General features: G+C 44.2%; 1 protein-coding gene across 1 annotated transcript in view; it reads right to left on the bottom strand.

Moving 5' to 3' along the window:
* Nucleotides 1-22,500, bottom strand: part of LOC109880355 (voltage-dependent calcium channel subunit alpha-2/delta-3) — a 310,106-nt gene that overhangs the window by 171,773 nt on the left and 115,833 nt on the right. The window contains 2 exon segments of the mRNA XM_074933786.1: nucleotides 11,777-11,927; nucleotides 12,245-12,305. Coding sequence (XP_074789887.1) covers nucleotides 11,777-11,927; nucleotides 12,245-12,305 — 212 coding nt within the window.

Below are 22,500 nucleotides of genomic sequence, written 5' to 3'. Positions count from 1 at the left end.
GTGTGTGTGTGTGTGTATGTCTGTATGTGTATGTGTGTGTGTGTGTGTGTGTATGTGTGTATGTCTGTATGTGTGTGTGTGTGTGTGTATATCTGTATGTGTGTGTGTGTGTGTGTATATCTGTATGTGTATGTGTATGTGTGTATGTGTGTGTGTGTGTATGTCTGTATGTGTGTGTGTGTGAAGATGGCGCCGGAGAGGATGGCTGCCATTTCTCTTATTAACCAACCATGCTATTTATATACATCTTTTGACATTGGTTGTAACTTATTTTGTACATAATGTTGCTGCTACCGTCTCTTATGATTGAAAAGACCTCCTGGAAATCAGAACAGCGACAACTCACCTTGAACTGGATGAATAATTTATCTTTAATGAGTCGGACGAGAGGGATGTACTCCAGACACCCAGGCCCTCATCCCCGTCATTCGCAAGAGAAAGAGACGGAAAAGATATTGCGGAAAGAGATCGGGGTGCCTTGTGAGGATCCGCCGACAAGTGGCTAACCTGCCCTTGCCATCCGTACTACTGGCCAAACCACAATCGCTGGAAAATAAATTGGACGAGCTAAAAGCACATACAGTATATCCTACCAACGGTACATTAAAAACTGTCATATCTTATGTTTCATTGAGTTGTGGCTGAACGATAATATAATTAATGAACATACAGCTGGCGGGTTACACACTGCATCGGCAGGATAGAACAGCAGCCTCTGGTAGGACAAAGGGTGACGGTCTATGTATATTTGTAAACAACAGCTGGTGCACGATATCTAAGGAAGTCTCGAGGTTTTGCTTGCCTGAGGTAGAGTATCTCATGATAAGCTGTAGACCACACTATCTACCAAGAGAGTTTTCAACTGTATTTTTTTGTAGCTGCCTACATACCACCACAGACTGAAGCTGGCACTAGGACCACACTAAATTAGCTGTATTCCACCATAAGCAACCAGGAAAAAGCTCATCCAGAGGCGGCGATCCTAGAGGTCGGGGACTTTAATGCAGGGAAACTTAAATCCGTTTTACCTCATTTCTACCAGCATTTTAAATGTGCAACCAGAGGGAGAAAACTCTAGACCATCTTTACTCCACACATAGAGACACATACAAAGCTCTCCCTCACTCTCCATTTGGCAAATCTGACCATAATTCTTTCCTCCTGATTCCAGCTTACAAGCAAAAATTAAATCAGGAAGTATTAGTGACTCGGCCAATAAAAAAGTGGTCCGATGAAGCAGATGCTAAGCTACAGGACTGTTTTGCTAGCACAGACTGGAATATGTTCCAGAATTCTTCCGATGGCATTAAGGAGTGCACCACATCAGTCACTGGCTTCATCAATAAGTGCATTGATTACGTCGTCCCCACAGTGACTGTATGTTGTAATGGTTCTCTTCATCTGAAGGAGAGGCGGACCAAAGCGCAGCGTGGTGGTTATTCATATTCTTTAATTGATAAAGAAACTACACATGAGATAACTAACAAAAACAACAAATGTGAGCAAACCTAAAACAGTCCCATCTGGACAGAACACAAAGACAGGAACAATCACCCACAAACACACAGTGAAACCCAGGCTACCTAAGTATGATTCTCAATCAGAGACAACTAATGACACCTGCCTCTGATTGAGAACCATACTAGGCCGAAACATAGAAATACCCAAATGATAGAAAAACAAACATAGACTGCCCACCCAACTCACGCCCTGACCATACTAAATAAATACAAAACAAAGGAAATAAAGGTCAGAACGTGACAGTACCCCCCCCCAAAGGTGCGGGCTCCGGCCGCAAAACCTTGACCTATAGGGGAGGGTCTGGGTGGGCGTCTGTCCGCGGTGGCGGCTCTGGCGCGGGACGCGGACCCCACTTAACCATTGTCTTAGTCCGCCTCATTGTCCGCCTCCGTGGCTTTCTAACCATGGCCACCCCTCTCAATGACCCCACTGGACAGAGGGGCAGCTCGGGACAGAGGGGCGGAAGCTCTGGACAGAGGGGCGGATGCTCTGGACAGAGGGGCAGAAGCTCTGGACAGAGGGGCAGAAGCTCTGGCGCCTCTGGGCTGAGGGGCTCTGGCGCCTCAGACTCCGGCAGCAGCGCAGGACAGGCGGGAGACTCCGGCAGCGGCGCCGGACAGGCGGGAGGCTCCGGCAGCGGCGCCGGACAGGCGGGAGGCTCCGGCAGCGGCGCCGGACAGGCGGGAGGCTCCGGCAGAGGCGCCGGACAGGCGGGAGGCTCCGGCAGCGGCGCCGGACAGGCGGGAGGCTCCGGACAGGTGGGAGGCTCCGGCAGCGGCGCCGGACAGGCGGGAGGCTCCGGCAGCGGCGCCGGACAGGCGGGAGGCTCCGGACAGGCGGGAGGCTCCGGCAGCGGCGCCGGACAGGCGGGAGGCTCCGGACAGGCGGGAGGCTCCGGCAGCGGCGCCGGACAGGCGGGAGGCTCCGGCAGCGGCGCCGGACAGGCGGGAGGCTCCGGACAGGCGGGAGGCTCCGGCAGCGGCGCCGGACAGGCGGGAGGCTCCGGCAGTGGCGCCGGACAGGCGGGAGGCTCCGGCAGCGACGCCGGACAGGCGGGAGGCTCCGGACAGGCGGGAGGCTCCGGCAGCGGCGCCGGACAGGCGGGAGGCTCCGGCAGCGGCGCCGGACAGGCGGGAGGCTCCGGACAGGCGGGAGGCTCCGGCAGCGGCGCCGGACAGGCGGGAGGCTCCGGACAGGCGGGAGGCTCCGGCAGCGGCGCCGGACAGGCGGGAGGCTCCGGCAGTGGCGCCGGACAGGCGGGAGGCTCCGGCAGCGACGCCGAACAGGCGGGAGGCTCCGGCAGCAGCTCCGGACAGGCGGGAAGCTCCGGACAGGCGGGAAGCTCCGGCAGCGGCGCCGGACAGGCGGGAGGCTCCGGCAGCGGCGCCGGACAGGCGGGAGGCTCTGGCAGCAGCTCCGGACAGGCGGGAAGCTCCGGACAGGCGGGAAGCTCCGGCAGCGGCGCCGGACAGGCGGGAGGCTCCGGACAGGCGGGAAGCTCCGGCAGCGGCGCCGGACAGGCGGGAGGCTCCGGCAGCGGCGCCGGACAGGCGGGAGGCTCCGGACAGGCGGGAAGCTCCGGCAGCGGCGCCGGACAGGCGGGAGGCTCCGGCAGCGGCGCCGGACAGGCGGGAAGCTCCGGCAGCGGCGCCGGACAGGCGGGAGGCTCCGGCAGCGGCGCCGGACAGGCGGGAGGCTCCGGACAGGCGGGAGGCTCCGGCAGCGGCACCGGACAGGCGGGAGGCTCCGGCAGCGGCGCCGGACAGGCGGGAGGCTCCGGCAGCGGCGCCGGACAGGCAGGAGGCTCCGGACAGGCGGGAGGCTCCGGCAGCGGTGCCGGACAGGCGGGAGGCTCCGGCAGCGGCGCCGGACAGGCGGGAGGCTCCGGCAGCGCTGGAGAGGAGGGAGCCCCTGTAAGGATGGGCTGGAGAGACAGCCTGGTGCGGGGGGCTGCCACCGGAGGGCTGGTGCGTGGAGGTGGTGACGGATAGACCGGGCCGTGCAGGCGCACTGGAGCTCTTGAGCACCGAGCCTGCCCAACCTTACCCGGTTGAATGGTCCCGGTCGCCCTGCCAGTGCGACGAGGTGGAATAGCCCGCACTGGGCTATGCAGGCAAACCGGGGACACCGTGCGCAAGGTTGGTGCCATGTAAGCCGGCCCAAGGAGACGCACTGGAGACCAGATGCGTAGAGCCGGCTTCATGGCACTTGGCTCGATGCCCACTCTAGCCCGGCCGATACGCGGAGCTGGAATGTACCGCACCGGGCTGTGCACCCGCACTGGGGACACCGTGCGCTCCACCGCATAACACGGTGCCTGCCCGGTCTCTCTTGCCCCCCGGTAACCACAGGGAGTTTGCACAGGTCTCCTACCTGGCATAGCCATACGCCCTGTGAGCCCCCCCCCAAGAAATTTTTGGGGCTAACTCTCGGGCTTCCATCTGCTCTGCCGTGCTAGTTCCTCATAATGCCGCCTCTCTGCTTTTGCTGCCTCCAGCTCGGCCTTGGGGCGGAAATATTCTCCTGGCTCTGCCCAGGGTCCTTTACCGTCTAGAATCTCCTCCCAAGTCCATCTCTCCAAATAGTGCAGCCTCTCCCACTGCTGCTGCTCCTGCTGCTGCTGCCTCTGTTGCTTCTCCTGCTGCTGCTTTTGCCGTTGCCCGTTACCACGCCGCTTGGTCCTTGGTTGGTGGGTGATTCTGTAATGGTTCTCTTCATCTGAAGGAGAGGCGGACCAAAGCGCAGCGTGGTGGTTATTCATATTCTTTAATTGATAAAGAAACTACACATGAGATAACTAACAAAAACAACAAATGTGAGCAAACCTAAAACAGTCCCATCTGGACAGAACACAAGACAGGAACAATCACCCACAAACACACAGTGAAACCCACGCTACCTAAGTATGATTCTCAATCAGAGACAACTAATGACACCTGCCTCTGATTGAGAACCATACTAGGCCGAAACATAGAAATGCCCAAATGATAGAAAAACAAACATAGACTGCCCACCCAACTCACGCCCTGACCATACTAAATAAATACAAAACAAAGGAAATAAAGGTCAGAACGTGACATATGTACATACCCCAATCAGATTCCATGGATTACAGGCAACATCAGCAGTGAGCTAAGGGGTAGAGCTGCCGCTTTCAAGAAGCTTATAAGAAATCCCGCTATGCCCTCCAACGAACCATCAAACAGGCGAGCGTCAATACATGACTAAAATCGAATCATACTACACCGGCTCCGACTCTCGTCGGATGTGGCAAGGCCGAGAGCTGAGAGCTGCCCAGTGACACGAGCCTACCAGACAAGCTAAATTACTTCTAATGTTGCTTCAAGGCAAGTAACACTGAAATATGCATGAGAGCACCAGCTGTTCCAGACGACTGTGTGATCACGCACTCCACAGCCGATATGAGTAAGACCTTTAAACAGGTCAATATTCACAAGGCCGCAGGTCCAGACGGATTACCAGGACGTGCACTCCGAGCATACTCTGACAAACTGGAATGTGTCTTTACTGACGTTTTCAACCTCTCCCTATCTGAGTCTGTAATACCACCATGTTTTAAGCAGACCACCATAGTGCCTGTGTCCAAGAACACTAAGGTAACCTGCCTAAATGACTACCGACCCGTAGCACTCGTGTCTGTAGTCATGGAGTGCTTTGAAAGGCTCACATCAACACCTTTATCGCAGAAACCCTAGACCCACTCAATTTGCATACCGCCCCAAGAGATCCACAGATGATGCAATCTCTATTGCACTCCACACTGCCCTTTCACACCTGGACAAAAGGAACACCTATGTGAGAATGCTATTCATTGTCTACAGCTCAGCTTTCAACACCATAGTGCCCTCAAAGCTCATCACTAAGCTAAGGACCCTGGGACAAATCACCTCCCTCTGCAACTGGATCCTGCACTTCCTGACTGGCCTACCCCAGGTGGTAAGGGTGGGTAACAACACATCCAGCACATTGATCCTTAACACTGGGGTCCCTTAGGTGTGCATGCTCAGTCCCCTCCTTTACTCGCTGTTCACTCATGACTGTATGGCCAGGCACGACTCCAACACCATCATTAAGTTTGTCGATGACACAACAGTGGTAGGCCTGATCACCGACAAAGACGAGACATCATATAGGGAGGAGGTCAGAGACCTGGCCATGTGGTGCCAGGACAACAACCTCTCCCTCAATGTGATCAAGACAAAGGAGATGATTGTGAACTACAAGAAAATGAGGACCAAGCACGCCCTCATTCTCATCGACGGAACTGTAGTGTAGCAGGTTGAGAGTTTCAAGTTCCTTGGTGTCCACAACACCAACAATATAACATGGTCCAAACACACCAAGATAGTCGTGAAGAGGACATGACAAAACCTATTCCCCCTCAGGAGACTGAAACGATTTGGTATGGGTCCTCAGATCCTCAAAATGTTCTACAGCTGCACCATCGAGAGCATTGGTTGCATCACAGCCTGGTATGGCAACTGCTAGGCCTCTGACCACAAGGCACTACAGAGGGTAGTGCGTACGGCCCAGTACATCACTGGTGCCAAGCTTCCTACCATCCAGGAACTCTATACCAGACGGTGTCAGAGGAAGGCCCTAAAAATTGTCAAAGACTCCAGCCACCCTAATCATAGACGGTTCTCTCTGATACCACATGGCAAGCGGTACAGGAGCGCAAAGTCTAGGTCCAAGAGGCTTCTAAACAGCTTCTGAACATCTAATCAAATGGCTACCCCCCACACCTTTTACACTGCTGCTACTCTCTGTTATTAAATATTTATTTTACTAGGCAAGTCAGTTAAGAACAAATTCTTACTTTCAATGATGGCCTAGAAACAGTGGGTTAACTGCCTTGTTCAGGTGCAGAATGAAAGACTCTTACCTTTTCGACTCAGGGATTTGATCTTGCAACCTTTTGGTTACTTGTCCAACGCTCTAACCACTATGCATAAGTCACTTTAATAACTCTTCCCACATGTATATATATCGCCTCAATTACCTCGACTACCGGTGCCTGGTAGAGTAAATGTGCCTCCACACATTGACTCTGTACTGGTACCCCCTGTATATAGCCTCCTCACATTGACTCTGTACTGGTACACCCTGTATATAGCATCCTCACATTGACTCTGTACTGGTACCCCCTGTATATAGCCTCCTCACATTGACTCTGTACTGGTACCCCCTGTATATAGCCTCCTCACATTGACTCTGTACTGGTACCCCCTGTATATAGCCTCCTCACATTGACTATGTACTGGTACACCCTGTATATAGCCTCCTCACATTGACTCTGTACTGGTACCCCCTGTATATAGCCTCCTCACATTGACTCTGTACTGGTACCCCCTGTATATAGCCTCCTCACATTGACTCTGTACTGGTACACCCTGTATATAGCCTCCTCACATTGACTCTGTACTGGTACCCCCTGTATATAGCCTCCTCACATTGACTCTGTACTGGTACATAGCCTCCTCACATTGACTCTGTACTGGTACCCCCTGTATATAGCCTCCTCACATTGACTCTGTACTGGTACCCCCTGTATATAGCCTCCTCACATTGACGCTGTACTGGTACCCCCTGTATATAGCCTCCTCACATTGACTCTGTACTGGTACCCCCTGTATATAGCCTCCTCACATTGACTCTGTACTGGTACCCCCTGTATATAGCCTCCTCACATTGACTCTGTACTGGTACCCCCTGTATATAGCCTCCTCACATTGACTCTGTACTGGTACATAGCCTCCTCACATTGACTCTGTACTGGTACCCCCTGTATATAGCCTCCTCACATTGACTCTGTACTGGTACCCCCTGTATATAGCCTCCTTTCATTGCCTGTTGTGGTGGAAATTACAAGATTTGTTATAATACTTTTATTGCATCAAACGGTTGTTTTATGCAACAGAATAGAAGGTTCTTATAACTCTCTATTGTGTCTGTGTGAACTGAAAGTGGGCCTCTGGGAGATAACATTGACAGGAAATGTATGATGTCTTTGTAGATACCACATTCCAGAGCATGAGTTAATGCTTCTGTTCTATACTGTACCAGGGAGACATGGCTCCAGCATGGAGTTGGGGGGATCGACACTGGTCTCTACACAATGAAAACTGTTTGAACAGCAGATACTGTCAGATACTATCTTTCATACAAATGTTAACCTTGTGACCCATTCCATAATTCTGTGTTATGTGTTATGTAGACTGAAGGAGGATGGACTTTGTTATAGCTGTTTGAGTTCTCAGTGATCACCTCCAGGGGAGATTACCAACCAGCTGGTTGAGTTCTCAGTGATCACCTCCAGGGGAGATTACCAACCAGCTGGCTGAGTTCTCAGTGATCACCTCCAGGGGAGATTACCAACCAGCTGGTTGAGTTCTCAGTGATCACCTCCAGGGGAGATTACCAACCAGCTGGCTGAGTTCTCAGTGATCACCTCCAGGGGAGATTACCAACCAGCTGGTTGAGTTCTCAGTGATCACCTCCAGGGGAGATTACCGACCAGCTCATCGAGTTCTCAGTGATCACCTCCAGGGGAGGTTACCGACCAGCTGATTGAGTTCTCAGTGATCACCTCCAGGGGTGATTACCAACCAGCTGGTTGAGTTCTCAGTGATCACCTCCAGGGGTGATTACCGACCAACTCCATTACTGCAGTAAACCAGCTCATCGAGTTCTCAGTGATCACCTCCAGCTTAATTTCTGCAGAAAACCATATCTTTGAGTTCTCAGTTCCGGGAGTCGGAAGTTGATTCCTATTTCTCTGCATTTGAGCGAGTGGCCACTGCACTGCATTGGCCACTCGAGGTTTGGCTGCTCCTGTTGCAATATAATTTGTCTGCGAAAGCCCCGGAAGTAGTAGCTCCTCTCTCCCTGGAAGACAGTTTACACTACAGTTAAAGCTACCGTGTTGCGGCATTATGAGTTGGTGCCTGAAGCTTACAGGCAGAGCTTCAGGAACCACAAAAAACCCTCTCACTGTACTTTTGTTGAGTTTGCTAGGGACAAAGAGTCTATGTTTAATTGCTGGTGTTCAGCCAGCAAAGCTAATATTCGGGAGTTGATGCTGTTGGAGGATTTTAAAAGCAACCTCCCTGATAGAATTGTAGTTCATTTAAATAAACAGAAAGTGGCGACATTGGTCCAGGCGGCAGTGTTGGCAGATGAGTATGCTTTGACACAAGACTGTCTATGGTGCGCCTCGTTTTGAAGGCCGAACATTTACGTCATCAGTGGCTCGTTCAGGTCGCCTTTCCTCCGATGACCCTAAGACTTCGCACAAGATCTGTGAATGTTTTTACTGTCACCAAAAGGGTCACGTGATTGCGGACTTCCCGGTTTTGAAAAATAAACTGAAACAGTCCCTGTCACCATCCCCAAATTTGAAAAGCGTGGGTTTAGTCCAGTCTTTGGCTCATCCGTGGGACCAAGTTATTGATTCAGCATTTGGGAAACCGGATCCTATCTGTGCTCCGTTTATCTCTGCTGGTTGTGTTTCCTTAACTGGAGAACAAGTTGATCAAAAGCCCATAAAAATCTTACGAGACACCGGGGCGGCGCAGTCAGTAATCATTACTGATGCTTTACCCTGGTCCCCTGAAATGTATTGTAGCTCGCATGTCATATTACAGGGTAGAGACAAAAGTACCTGGAAATAAATTCCCAGTAAATGGTAATATTCTCTGCCTCTGTCATCCTTACCCGCACCTACAATCACATACCTCTTTCACTCCATGGGGAGTTGAGTGTAGAGTGTTGTGTTCCCTCCTCCAAGAGGTGTGCATAACAGAACATTACAAGATTCAACAACTGAGACATAAAATGAACAAGTTCCATAGACTTGTGACTAACAGAAATGTAATAATGTGTCCCTGAACAAAGGGGGTTTAAAATCAAAAGTGATAGTCAGTATCTGGTGTGGCCACCACCTGCACCAGATTTGCCAGAGATGTTACCCCACTCTTCCACCAAGGCACCTGCAAGTTCCCAGACATTTCTGGGGGGAATGGCCCTAGCCCTCACCCTCCGATCCAACAGGTCCCAGACGTGCTCAATGGGATTGAGATCCGGGCACTTCGCTGGCCATGGCAGAACACTGACATTTCTGTCTTGCAGGAAATCATGCACAGACCAAGCAGTATGGCTAGTGGCATTGTCATGCAGGAGGGTCATGTCATGATGAGCCTGCAGGAAGGGTACCACATGAGGGATGAGGATGTCTTCCCTGTAACGCACAGCGTTGAGATTGCCTGCAATGACAACAAGCTCAGTCCGATGATGCTGTGACACACCGCCACAGACCATGACAGACCCTCTACCTCCAAATCGATCCCGCTCCAGAGTACAGGCCTCGGTGTAACGCTCATTCCTTTGACGATAAACGAGAATCCGACTATCACCCCTGGTGAGACAAAACTGCGATTCGTCAGTGAAGAGCACTTTTTGCCAGTCCTGTCTGATCCAGCGACAGTGGGTTTGTGCCCATAGGCAACGTTGTTGCCGGTGATGTCTGGTGAGGACCTGCCTTACAACAGGCCTACAAGCTCTCAGTCCAGCCTCTCTCAGCCTATTACGGACAGTCTGAGCACTGATGGAGGGATTGTGCGTTCCTGGTGTAACTCGGGCAGTTGTTGTTGCCATCAAGTACCTGTCCCGCAGGTGTGATGTTCGGATGTACTGATCCTGTGCAGGTGTTGTTACACGTGGTCTGCCACTGCGAGGACAATCAGTTGTCCGTCCTGTCTCCCTGTAGCGCTGTCTTATGCATCTCACAGTACGGACATTGCAATTTATTGCCATGTCCACATCTGCAGTCCTCATGCCTCCTTGCAGCATGCCTAAGGCACGTTCACGCAGATGAGCAGGGACGCTGGGCATCTTTCTTTTGGTGTTTTCCAGAGTCAGTAGTACGGCCTCTTTAGTGTCTGAAGTTTTCATAACTGTGACCTTAATTGCCTACCGTCTGTAAGCTGTTAGTGTCTTAATGACCGTTCCACAGGTGCATGTTCATTACTTGTTAATGGTTCATTGAACAGCATGGGAAACAGTGTTGGATTTCCTTGGATTTTTACGAATTATCTTTGAAAGACAGGGTCCTGAAAAAGGGACATTTCCTTTTTTGCTGAGTTTATGTCCTATCCCTCTATCCCTGATAATAATAATTCACTTTGTTTAATACACCGCTCCTAGCTCTGTGCAACGCAATATTTCTGATTCCCCAGTAAAGCACCACACGCACACACACAAATGCACACACACACACACGCACACTGCCTGCCGCTCTCTGATAATACTCATCATTTAATGCATGACTACAAATTAGACTTCAAAGTCAACAAGAGAAGGATGTGTCTTTCTCTCAAGCCCCATGTTTCATTCTGATCTGTGCGTGTATGTGTGCTTGTGCGCACGTGTGTGTGTGCACATGCAACATTTTATCCCTGTGCTCATAAAATGTATTATTGTCTCGAATATGACAATGTCTACCTTCATCATCACACAAACACCATCAAACTGTCTGTGATGAATATTACGGAGTTAAACATGATGTTTCTACTTGACTGTCCCACAACCTCAGCTGACAGGGGGACATTTCAGTCAGCTAATATGATTATGACATCAAATGAAATCCCAAAACTAACAAAGACTTTGCTGTTGGTATGAATCAGACAGAAGTCTGGCAAAGTCTGATGTAGAATATCCTCAGACTTAGCAATGAAAACATGCACGCACGTAAATATTCATGCACGTGCACACGCATCCACGCATACACACACACATAACTGATGAAAAATCATGCAACTAAGATATGATAACAATGATTTCAGAGCCGGGGGCAGGTTCCAATCACAACGTCCTATTTTGCAATTCAAATCCGAGAGCATGACAGGGGAAAGAGCTGCTTCATTCCAGTATTTCCTCTGATCTCAGGAGAATGGTGTGTGTGTGTGTGTGTGTGTGTGTGTGTGTGTGTGTGTGTGTGTGTGTGTGTGTGTGTGTGTGTGTGTGTGTGTGTGTGTGTGTGTGTGTGTGTGTGTGTGTGTGTGCGTGCGTGCGTGCGTGCGTGCGTGCGTGCGTGCGTGCGTGCGTGCGTGTGTGCGTGCGTGTGTGTGCTCATGCGAGCACTCATCTGTGTGTGTGTGAGAGAGTTTGTAACATGGACTGTTATAGACTCCTACTAATGTGAGTATGAATCTACACACACACACACACGACTCACAGCAATGACATTGAAGAAGTCGTCGTCCCCCAGTGTGTCCAGTATGGAAGAGACGGTCTGTCTGGCAATGGTCAGCCTCAGGCCCTTCATACTGCCACTCACATCCACCAAGATCACTACATCCTTAGGAGATGTGGCTGCCTGGATGTACCTACGCACGCACACACACGCACACACACACACACACACACACACACACATTGGCATGCACACACACTTGCAAGGACACACACACACACACACACACAGAGAGACATCAGAAGAGTCTCAGAGTGACAGACACACACACACACACACACACACACACACACACACACACACACACACACACACACACACACACACACACACACACACACACACAGAGACATCAGAAGAGTCTCAGAGTGACAGACACACTCACAGTCTCAGTGGGATCAGAACATGTGTACTTGTCCAATGGCAGTGGTGGGAGGAAGCTGCACTCACCATTTGCGGTTGCGACAGTCGAAAGCAATGACACCATGTTCATCTGGTCTCCATTTGATCCCTGTTTCCACGGTGACCATGGAGAGGTGGGGAGGAGCCATCATCAGTTACTTTCAGATACACTGAATGCATACACATTCTAACATACACATAGTAACATACACATTCTAACATACACATAGTAACATACACATTCTAACATACACATAGTAACATACACATTCTAACATACATATAGTAACATACACATTCTAACATACATATAGTAACATACACATTCTAACATACATATAGTATCATACATAGAGTAACATACATATAGTAACATACACATTCTAACATACATAGTGTAACATACACATAGTAACATACACATTGTAACATACACAGTCTAACATACACATAGTAACATACATATAGTAACATACATATAGTAACATACACATTGTAACATACATATAGTAACATACACATTCTAACATACATATAGTAACATACACATTCTAACATACATATAGTAACATACATATAGTAACATACATATAGTGACATACACATTCTAACATACATATAGTAACATACATATAGTAACATACATATAGTAACATACATATAGTAACATACATATAGTGACATACACATTCTAACATACATATAGTAACATACATATAGTAACATACATATAGTGACATACACATTCTAACATACATATAGTAACATACATATAGTAACATACACATTCTAACATACATATAGTAACATACATATAGTAACATACACATTCTAACATACATATAGTAACATACATATAGTAACATACATATAGTGACATACACATTCTAACATACATATAGTAACATACATATAGTAACATACATATAGTAACATACATATAGTAACATACATATAGTAACATACATATAGTAACATACACATTCTAACATACATATAGTAACATACATATAGTAACATACACATTCTAACATACATATAGAAACATACATATAGTAACATACATGTAGTAACATACATATAGTAACATACACATAGTAACATACACATTCTAACATACATATAGCAACATACACATTCTAACATACACATAGTAACATACATATATTAACATACACATTCTAACATACATATAGTAACATACATATAGTAACATACATATAGTAACATACACATTCTAACATACATATAGAAACATACATATAGTAACATACATGTAGTAACATACATATAGTAACATACACATAGTAACATACACATTCTAACATACATATAGTAACATACATATAGTAACATACACATTCTAACATACACATAGTAACATACATATAGTAACATACACATTCTAACATACATATAGTAACATACATATAGTAACATACATATAGTGACATACACATTCTAACATACATATAGTAACATACATATAGTAACATACATATAGTAACATACATATAGTAACATACATATAGTAACATACACATTCTAACATACATATAGTAACATACATATAGTAACATACACATTCTAACATACATATAGAAACATACATATAGTAACATACATGTAGTAACATACATATAGTAACATACACATAGTAACATACACATTCTAACATACATATAGCAACATACACATTCTAACATACACATAGTAACATACATATATTAACATACACATTCTAACATACATATAGTAACATACATATAGTAACATACATATAGTAACATACACATTCTAACATACATATAGAAACATACATATAGTAACATACATGTAGTAACATACATATAGTAACATACACATAGTAACATACACATTCTAACATACATATAGTAACATACATATAGTAACATACACATTCTAACATACACATAGTAACATACATATATTAACATACACATTCTAACATACATATAGTAACATACATATGGTAACATACATATAGTAACATACACATTCTAACATACACATTCTAACATACATATAGCAACATACACATTCTAACATACACATAGTAACATACATATATTAACATACACATTCTAACATACATATAGTAACATACATATAGTAACATACATATAGTAACATACACATTCTAACATACATATAGAAACATACATATAGTAACATACATGTAGTAACATACATATAGTAACATACACATAGTAACATACACATTCTAACATACATATAGTAACATACATATAGTAACATACACATTCTAACATACACATAGTAACATACATATATTAACATACACATTCTAACATACATATAGTAACATACATATGGTAACATACATATAGTAACATACATATAGTAACATACACATTCTAACATACATATAGTAACATACATATAGTAACATACACATTCTAACATACATATAGTAACATACATATAGTAACATACATATAGTAACATACATATAGTAACATACATATAGTAACATACATACAGTAAGATACATATAGTAACATACACATAGTAACATACACATTCTAACATACATATAGTAACATACATATAGTAACATACACAGTCTAACATACATATATTAACATACATATAGTAACATACACATAGTAACATACACAGTCTAACATACATATAGTAACATACACAGTCTAACATACATATAGTAACATACATATGGTAACATACACATAGTAACATACATATAGTAACATACATATAGTAACATACACATTCTAACGTACATATAGTAACATACATATGGTTAACATACATATAGTAACATACATATAGTAACATACACAGTCTAACATACACATAGTAACATACATATAGTAACATACATATAGTAACATACATATATTAACATACATATAGTAACATACACATAGTAACATACACAGTCTAACATACATATAGTAACATACACAGTCTAACATACATATAGTAACATACACAGTCTAACATACACATAGTAACATACACAGTCTAACATACATATAGTAACATACACAGTCTAACATACATATAGTAACATACATATATTAACATACATATAGTAACATACACATAGTAACATACACAGTCTAACATACATATAGTAACATACACAGTCTAACATACACATAGTAACATACACAGTCTAACATACATATAGTAACATACACAGTCTAACATACATATAGTAACATACACAGTCTAACATACATATAGTAACATACATATGGTAACATACATATAGTAACATACATATAGAAACATACATATAGTAACATACACATTCTAACATACATATAGTAACATACACAGTCTAACATACATATAGTAACATACACATAGTAACATACAAATAGTAACATACACATTCTAACATACATATACTAACATACATATAGTAACATACATATAGTAACATACACAGTCTAACATACATATAGTTTCATACATATAGTAACATACACAGTCTAACATACATATAGTAACATACACATAGTAACATACATATAGTAACATACATATAGTAACATACACATAGTAACATAGATATAGTAACATACACATTCTAACATACATATAGTAACATACACATTCTAACATACATATAGTAACATAGATATAGTAACATACACATTCTAACATACATATAGTAACATACACATAGTAACATACATATAGTAACATACACATTCTAACATACATATAGTAACATAGATATAGTAACATACATATAGTAACATACACATTCTAACATACATATAGTAACATAGATATAGTAACATACACATTCTAACATAGATATAGTAACATACACATTCTAACATACATATAGTAACATAGATATAGTAACATACACATTCTAACATACATATAGTAACATACACATAGTAACATACAAATAGTAACATACACATTCTAACATACATATACTAACATACATATAGTAACATACATATAGTAACATACACAGTCTAACATACATATAGTAACATACATATAGTAACATACACAGTCTAACATACATATAGTAACATACACAGTCTAACATACATATAGTAACATACACATTCTAACATACATATAGTAACATACACATAGTAACATACAAATAGTAACATACACATTCTAACATACATATACTAACATACATATAGTAACATACATATAGTAACATACACAGTCTAACATACATATAGTAACATACATATAGTAACATACACAGTCTAACATACATATAGTAACATACACAGTCTAACATACATATAGTAACATACACATTCTAACATACATATAGTAACATACACATAGTAACATACATATAGTAACATACATATAGTAACATACACATAGTAACATACATATAGTAACATACATATAGTAACATACACATAGTAACATACACAGTCTAACATACATATAGTAACATACATATAGTAACATACACATAGTACATACACAGTCTAACATACATATAGTAACATACATATGGTAACATACACATTCTAACATACATATAGTAACAGACACATTCTAACATACATATAGTAACATACATATGGTAACATACACATTCTAACATACATATAGTAACATACACAGTCTAACATACATATAGTAACATACACATTCTAACATACATATAGTAACATACATATGGTAACATACATATAGTAACATACACAGTCTAACATACATATAGTAACATACACATTCTAACATACACAGTCTAACATACATATAGTAACATACATATAGTAACATACATATGGTAACATACATATAGTAACAGACACATTCTAACATACATATAGTACATACATATAGTAACATACATATAGTAACATACATATGGTAACATACATGTAGTAACATACATATAGTAACATACATATGGTAACATACACATAGTAACATACATATAGTAACATACATATAGTAACATACATATGGTAACATACACATAGTAACATACATATAGTAACATACACAGTCTAACATACATATAGTAACATACATATAGTAACATACACATTCTAACATACACATAGTAACATACACATTCTAACATACATATAGTAACATACATATAGTAACATACATATAGTAACATACATATAGTAACATACACATTCTAACATACATATAGTATCATACATATAGTAACATACACATAGTAACATACACATTCTAACATACATATAGTAACATACATATAGTAACATACATATAGTAACATACACATTCTGACATACATATAGCAACATACATATAGTAACATACATATAGTAACATACACATTCTAACATACATATAGTAACAGACACATTCTAACATACATATAGTAACAGACACATTCTAACATACATATAGTAACATACACATTCTAACATACATATAGTAACATACATATAGTAACATACATATAGTAACATACACATTCTAACATACATATAGTAACAGACACATTCTAACATACATATAGTAACATACATATGGTAACATACATATAGTAACATGCATATAGTAACATACATATAGTAACATACATATAGTAACATACACATAGTAACAGACACATTCTAACATACATATAGTAACATACATATATTAACGTACAGTTAGTTACTAATCAGATACACTGACATCAATACATCCTGTAGAGGAAGTGAGCCCTTTCTGTTGTAACATACACTTAGTTTGCGTGATAGGCTTCTACAATGGAGTTGAGGATATACAGAGATGGGATTTAAATATAATTCAAAGCTGAATTTGCTTGAAATGAATCGCCTTGAAACCCAGAGCACCCTGCCAACCTCATGTACCTTAATCACCTCTTTTATCTCCTCTCCTCTCTTTATCACCACTCCCCTTCTTCTCCTCTCATCTCTTCTTCTCCTCTCCTCTCCTCTCTTCTCCTCCTCTCCTCTCTTTATCACCACTCCCCCTTCTTCGCCTCTCATCTCTTCTTCTCCTCTCCTCTTCTTCTCCTCCTCTCCTCTCTTTATCACCACTCCCCTTTTTCTCCTCTCCTCTCCTCTGCTCTCCTCTCCTCTCTTCTTCACTCTTCTTCACTCTTCTTCTCCTCTCCTCTCTTCTTCTCCTCTCTTTATCACCATTCCCCCTTCTTCTCCTCTCTTCTCTTCTTCTCCTCTCTTCTCTTCTTATCTCTTCTTCTCCTCTCTTTATCACCACTCCCCCCTTCTTCTCCTCTCTTCTCTTCTTCTCCTCTTCATCTCTTCTTCTCCTCTCTTCTTCTCCTCTCTTATCACCACTCCCCCTTCTTCTCCTCTCATCTCATCTTCTCCTCTCTTTATCACCACTTCCCCTTCTTCTCCTCTCATCTCATCTTCTCCTCTCTTTATCATCATTCCCCCTTCTTCTCCTCTCTTCTCTTCTTCTCCTCTCATCTCTTCTTCTCCTCTCTTTAATCACCATTCCCCCTTCTTCTCCTCTCTTCTCTTCTTTCTCCTCTCATCTCTTCTTCTCCTCTCTTTATCACCATTCCCCCTTCTTCTCCTCTCTTCTCTTCTTCTCCTCTCATCTCTTCTTCTCCTCTCTTTATCACCATTCCCCCTTCTTCTCCTCTCTTCTCTTCTTCTCCTTTCATCTCTTCTTCTCCTCTCTTTATCACCATTCCCCCTTCTTCTCCTCTCTTCTCTTCTTCTCCTCTCATCTCTTCTTCTCCTCTCTTTATCACCACTCACTCCCCCTTCTTCTCCTCTCATCTCATCTTCTCCTCTCTTTATCACCACTCCCCTTCTTCTCCTCTCATCTCATCTTCTCCTCTCTTTATCACCACTCCCCTTCTTCTCCTCTCTTCACTGCTTCTCCTCTCATCTCATCTGCTCCTCTCTTTATCACCACTCCCCCTTCGTCTCCTCTCTTCTCTTCTTCTCCTCTCTTTATCACCACTCCCCCTTCTTCTCCTCTCATCTCATCTTCTCCTCTCTTTATCACCATTCCCCCCTTCATCTCCTCTCTTCTCTTCTTCTCCTCTCATCTCTTATTCTCCTCTCTTTATCACCACTCCCCTTCTTCTCCTCCTCATCTCTTCTTCTCCTCTCTTTATCACCACTCCCCTTCTTCTCCTCTCATCTCTTCTTCTCCTCTCTTCTTCTCCTCCCTTTATCACCACTCCCCCTTCTTCTCCTCTCATCTCATCTTCTCCTCTCTTTATCACCACTCCCCTTCTTCTCCTCTCATCTCTTCTTCTCCTCTCTTTATCACCACTCCCCCTTCTTCTCCTCTCATCTCTTCTTCTCCTCTCTTTATCACCACTCCCCCTTCTTCTCCTCTCATCTCATCTTCTCCTCTCTTTATCACCACTCCCCTTCTTCTCCTCTCATGTCTTCTTCTCCTCTCCTTTCATCTCCTCTCCTCTCATCTCTTCTTCTCCTCTCATCTCATCTTCTCCTCTCTTTATCACCACTCCCAATTCTTCTCCTCTCATCTCATCTTATCCTCTCTTTATCACCACTCCCCCTTCTTCTCCTCTCATCTCATCTTCTCCTCTCTTTATCACTACTCCCCCTTCTTCTCCTCTCATCTCTTCTTCTCCTCTCTTTATCACCACTCCCCCCTCTTCTCCTCTCATCTCTTCTTCTCCTCTCTTTATCACCACTCCCCCCTTCTTCTCCTCTCATCTCATCTTCTCCTCTCTTTATCACCACTCCCCTTCTTCTCCTCTCATCTCTTCTTCTCCTCTCCTTTCATCTCCTCTCCTCTCATCTCTTCTTCTTCTTATCTCATCTTCTCCTCTCTTTATCACCACTACCCAATTCTTCTCCTCTCATCTCATCTTCTCCTCTCTTTATCACCACTTCCCCCTTCTTCTTCCTCTCATCTCATCTTCTCCTCTCTTTATCACCACTCCCCCTTCTTCTCCTCCTCTCATCTCATCTTCTCCTCTCTTTATCACCACTCCCCCTTCTTCTCCTCTCATCTCATCTTCTCCTCTCCTCTCCTCTCCTCTCCTCTCCTCTCCTCTCCTCTCCTCTCCTCTCCTCTCCTCTCCTCTCCTCTCCTCTCCTCTCCTCTCCTCTCCTCTCCTCTCCTCTCCTCTCCTCTCCTCTCCTCTCCTCTCCTCTCCTCTCTTCTTCTCCTTTCATCTCTTCTTCTCCTCTCTTTATCACCATTCCCCCTTCTTCTCCTCTCTTCTCTTCTTCTCCTCTCATCTCTTCTTCTCCTCTCTTTATCACCACTCCCCCTTCTTCTCCTCTCATCTCATCTCATCTTCTCCTCTCTTTATCACCACTCCCTTCTTCTCCTCTCATCTCATCTTCTCCTCTCTTTATCACCACTCCCTTCTTCTCCTCTCTTCTCTTCTTCTCCTCTCATCTCATCTGCTCCTCTCTTATCACCACTCCCCCTTCGTCTCCTCTCTTCTCTTCTTCTCCTCTCTTTATCACCACTCCCCCCTTCTTCTCCTCTCATCTCATCTTTCTCCTCTCTTTATCACCATTCCTCCCCTTCTTCTCCTCTCTTCTCTTCTTCTCCTCTCATCTCTTCTTCTCCTCTCTTTATCACCACTCCCCTTCTTCACCTCTTCATCTCTTCTTCTCCTCTCTTTATCACCACTCCCCTTCTTCTCCTCTCATCTCTTCTTCTCCTCTCTTCTTCTCCTCCCTTTATCACCACTCCCCCTTCTTCTCCTCTCATCTCATCTTCTCCTCTCTTTATCACCACTCCCCTTCTTCTCCTCTCATCTCTTCTTCTCCTCTCTTTATCACCACTCCCCCTTCTTCTCCTCTCATCTCTTCTTCTCCTCTCTTTATCACCACTCCCCCTTCTTCTCCTCTCATCTCATCTTCTCCTCTCTTTATCACCACTCCCCCTTCTTCTCCTCTCAATGTCTTCTTCTCCTCTCCTTTCATCTCCTCTCCTCTCATCTCTTCTTCTCCTCGTCATCTCATCTTCTCCTCTCTTTATCAACCACTCCCAATTCTTCTCCTCTCATCTCATCTTATCCTCTCTTATCACCACTCCCCCTTCTTCTCCCTCTCATCTCATCTTCTCCTCTCTTTATCACCACTCCCCCTTCTTCTCCTCTCATCTCATCTTCTCCTCTCTGTATCACCACTCTCCTCTCCTCTCCTCTCCTCTCTCTCCTCTCCTACTCCTCTCCTCTCCTCTCCTCTCCTCTCCTCTCCTCTCCTCTCCTCTCCTCTCCTCTCCTCTCCTCTCCTCTCCTCTCCTCTCCTCTCCTCTCCTCTCCGCTCCTCTCCTCTCCTCTCCTCTCCTCTCTTCTTCTCCTTCATCTCTTTCTTCTCCTCTCTTTATCACCATTCCCCCTTCTTCTCCTCTCTTCTCTTCTTCTCCTCTCATCTCTTCTTCTCCTCTCTTATCACCACTCCCCCTTCTTCTCCTCTCATCTCATCTTCTCCTCTCTTTATCACCACTCCCCTTCTTCTCCTCTCATCTCATCTTCTCCTCTCTTTATCACCACTTCCCCTTCTTCTCCTCTCTTCTCTTCTTCTCCTCTCATCTCATCTGCTCCTCTCTTTATCACCACTCCCCCTTCGTCTCTCTCTTCTCTTCTTCTCCTCTCTTTATCACCACTCCCCCTTCTTCTCCTCTCATCTCATCTTCTCCTCTCTTTATCACCATTCCCCCTTCTTCTCCTCTCTTCTCTTCTTCTCCTCCTCTCATCTCTTCTTCTCCTCTCTTTATCACCACTCCCCTTCTTCTCCTCTCATCTCTTCTTCTCCTCTCTTTATCACCACTCCCCTTCTTCTTCCTCTCATCTCTTCTTCTCCTCTCTTCTTCTCCTCCCTTTATCACCACTCCCCCTTCTTCTCCTCTCATCTCATCTTCTCCTCTCTTTATCACCACTCCCCTTCTTCTCCTCTCATCTCTTCTTCTCCTCTCTTTATCACCACTCCCCCTTCTTCTCCTCTCATCTCTTCTTCTCCTCTCTTATTACACCACCCCCCTTCTTCTCCTCTCATCTCATCTTCTCCTCTCTTTATCACCACTCCCCCATCTTCTCCTCTCATGTCTTCTTCTCCTCTCCTTTCATCTCCTCTCCTCTCATCTCTTCTTCTCCTCTCTTTATCACCACTCCCAATTCTTCTCCTCTCATCTCATCTTATCCTCTCTTTATCACCACTCCCCCTTCTTCTCCTCTCATCTCATCTTCTCCTCTCTTTTATCACCACTCCCCCCTGCTTCTCTCCCTCATCTCATCTTCTCCTCTCTTTATCACCACTCTCCCCTTCTTCTCTCCTCTCATCTCTTCTTCTCCTCTCTTTATCACCACTCCCCCC

Source organism: Oncorhynchus kisutch, linkage group LG24 (assembly GCF_002021735.2).
Source record: "Oncorhynchus kisutch isolate 150728-3 linkage group LG24, Okis_V2, whole genome shotgun sequence".
In the NCBI taxonomy this organism is placed as follows: Eukaryota; Metazoa; Chordata; class Actinopteri; order Salmoniformes; family Salmonidae; genus Oncorhynchus; species Oncorhynchus kisutch.
This window is presented reverse-complemented; position numbering and strand designations above follow the sequence as displayed.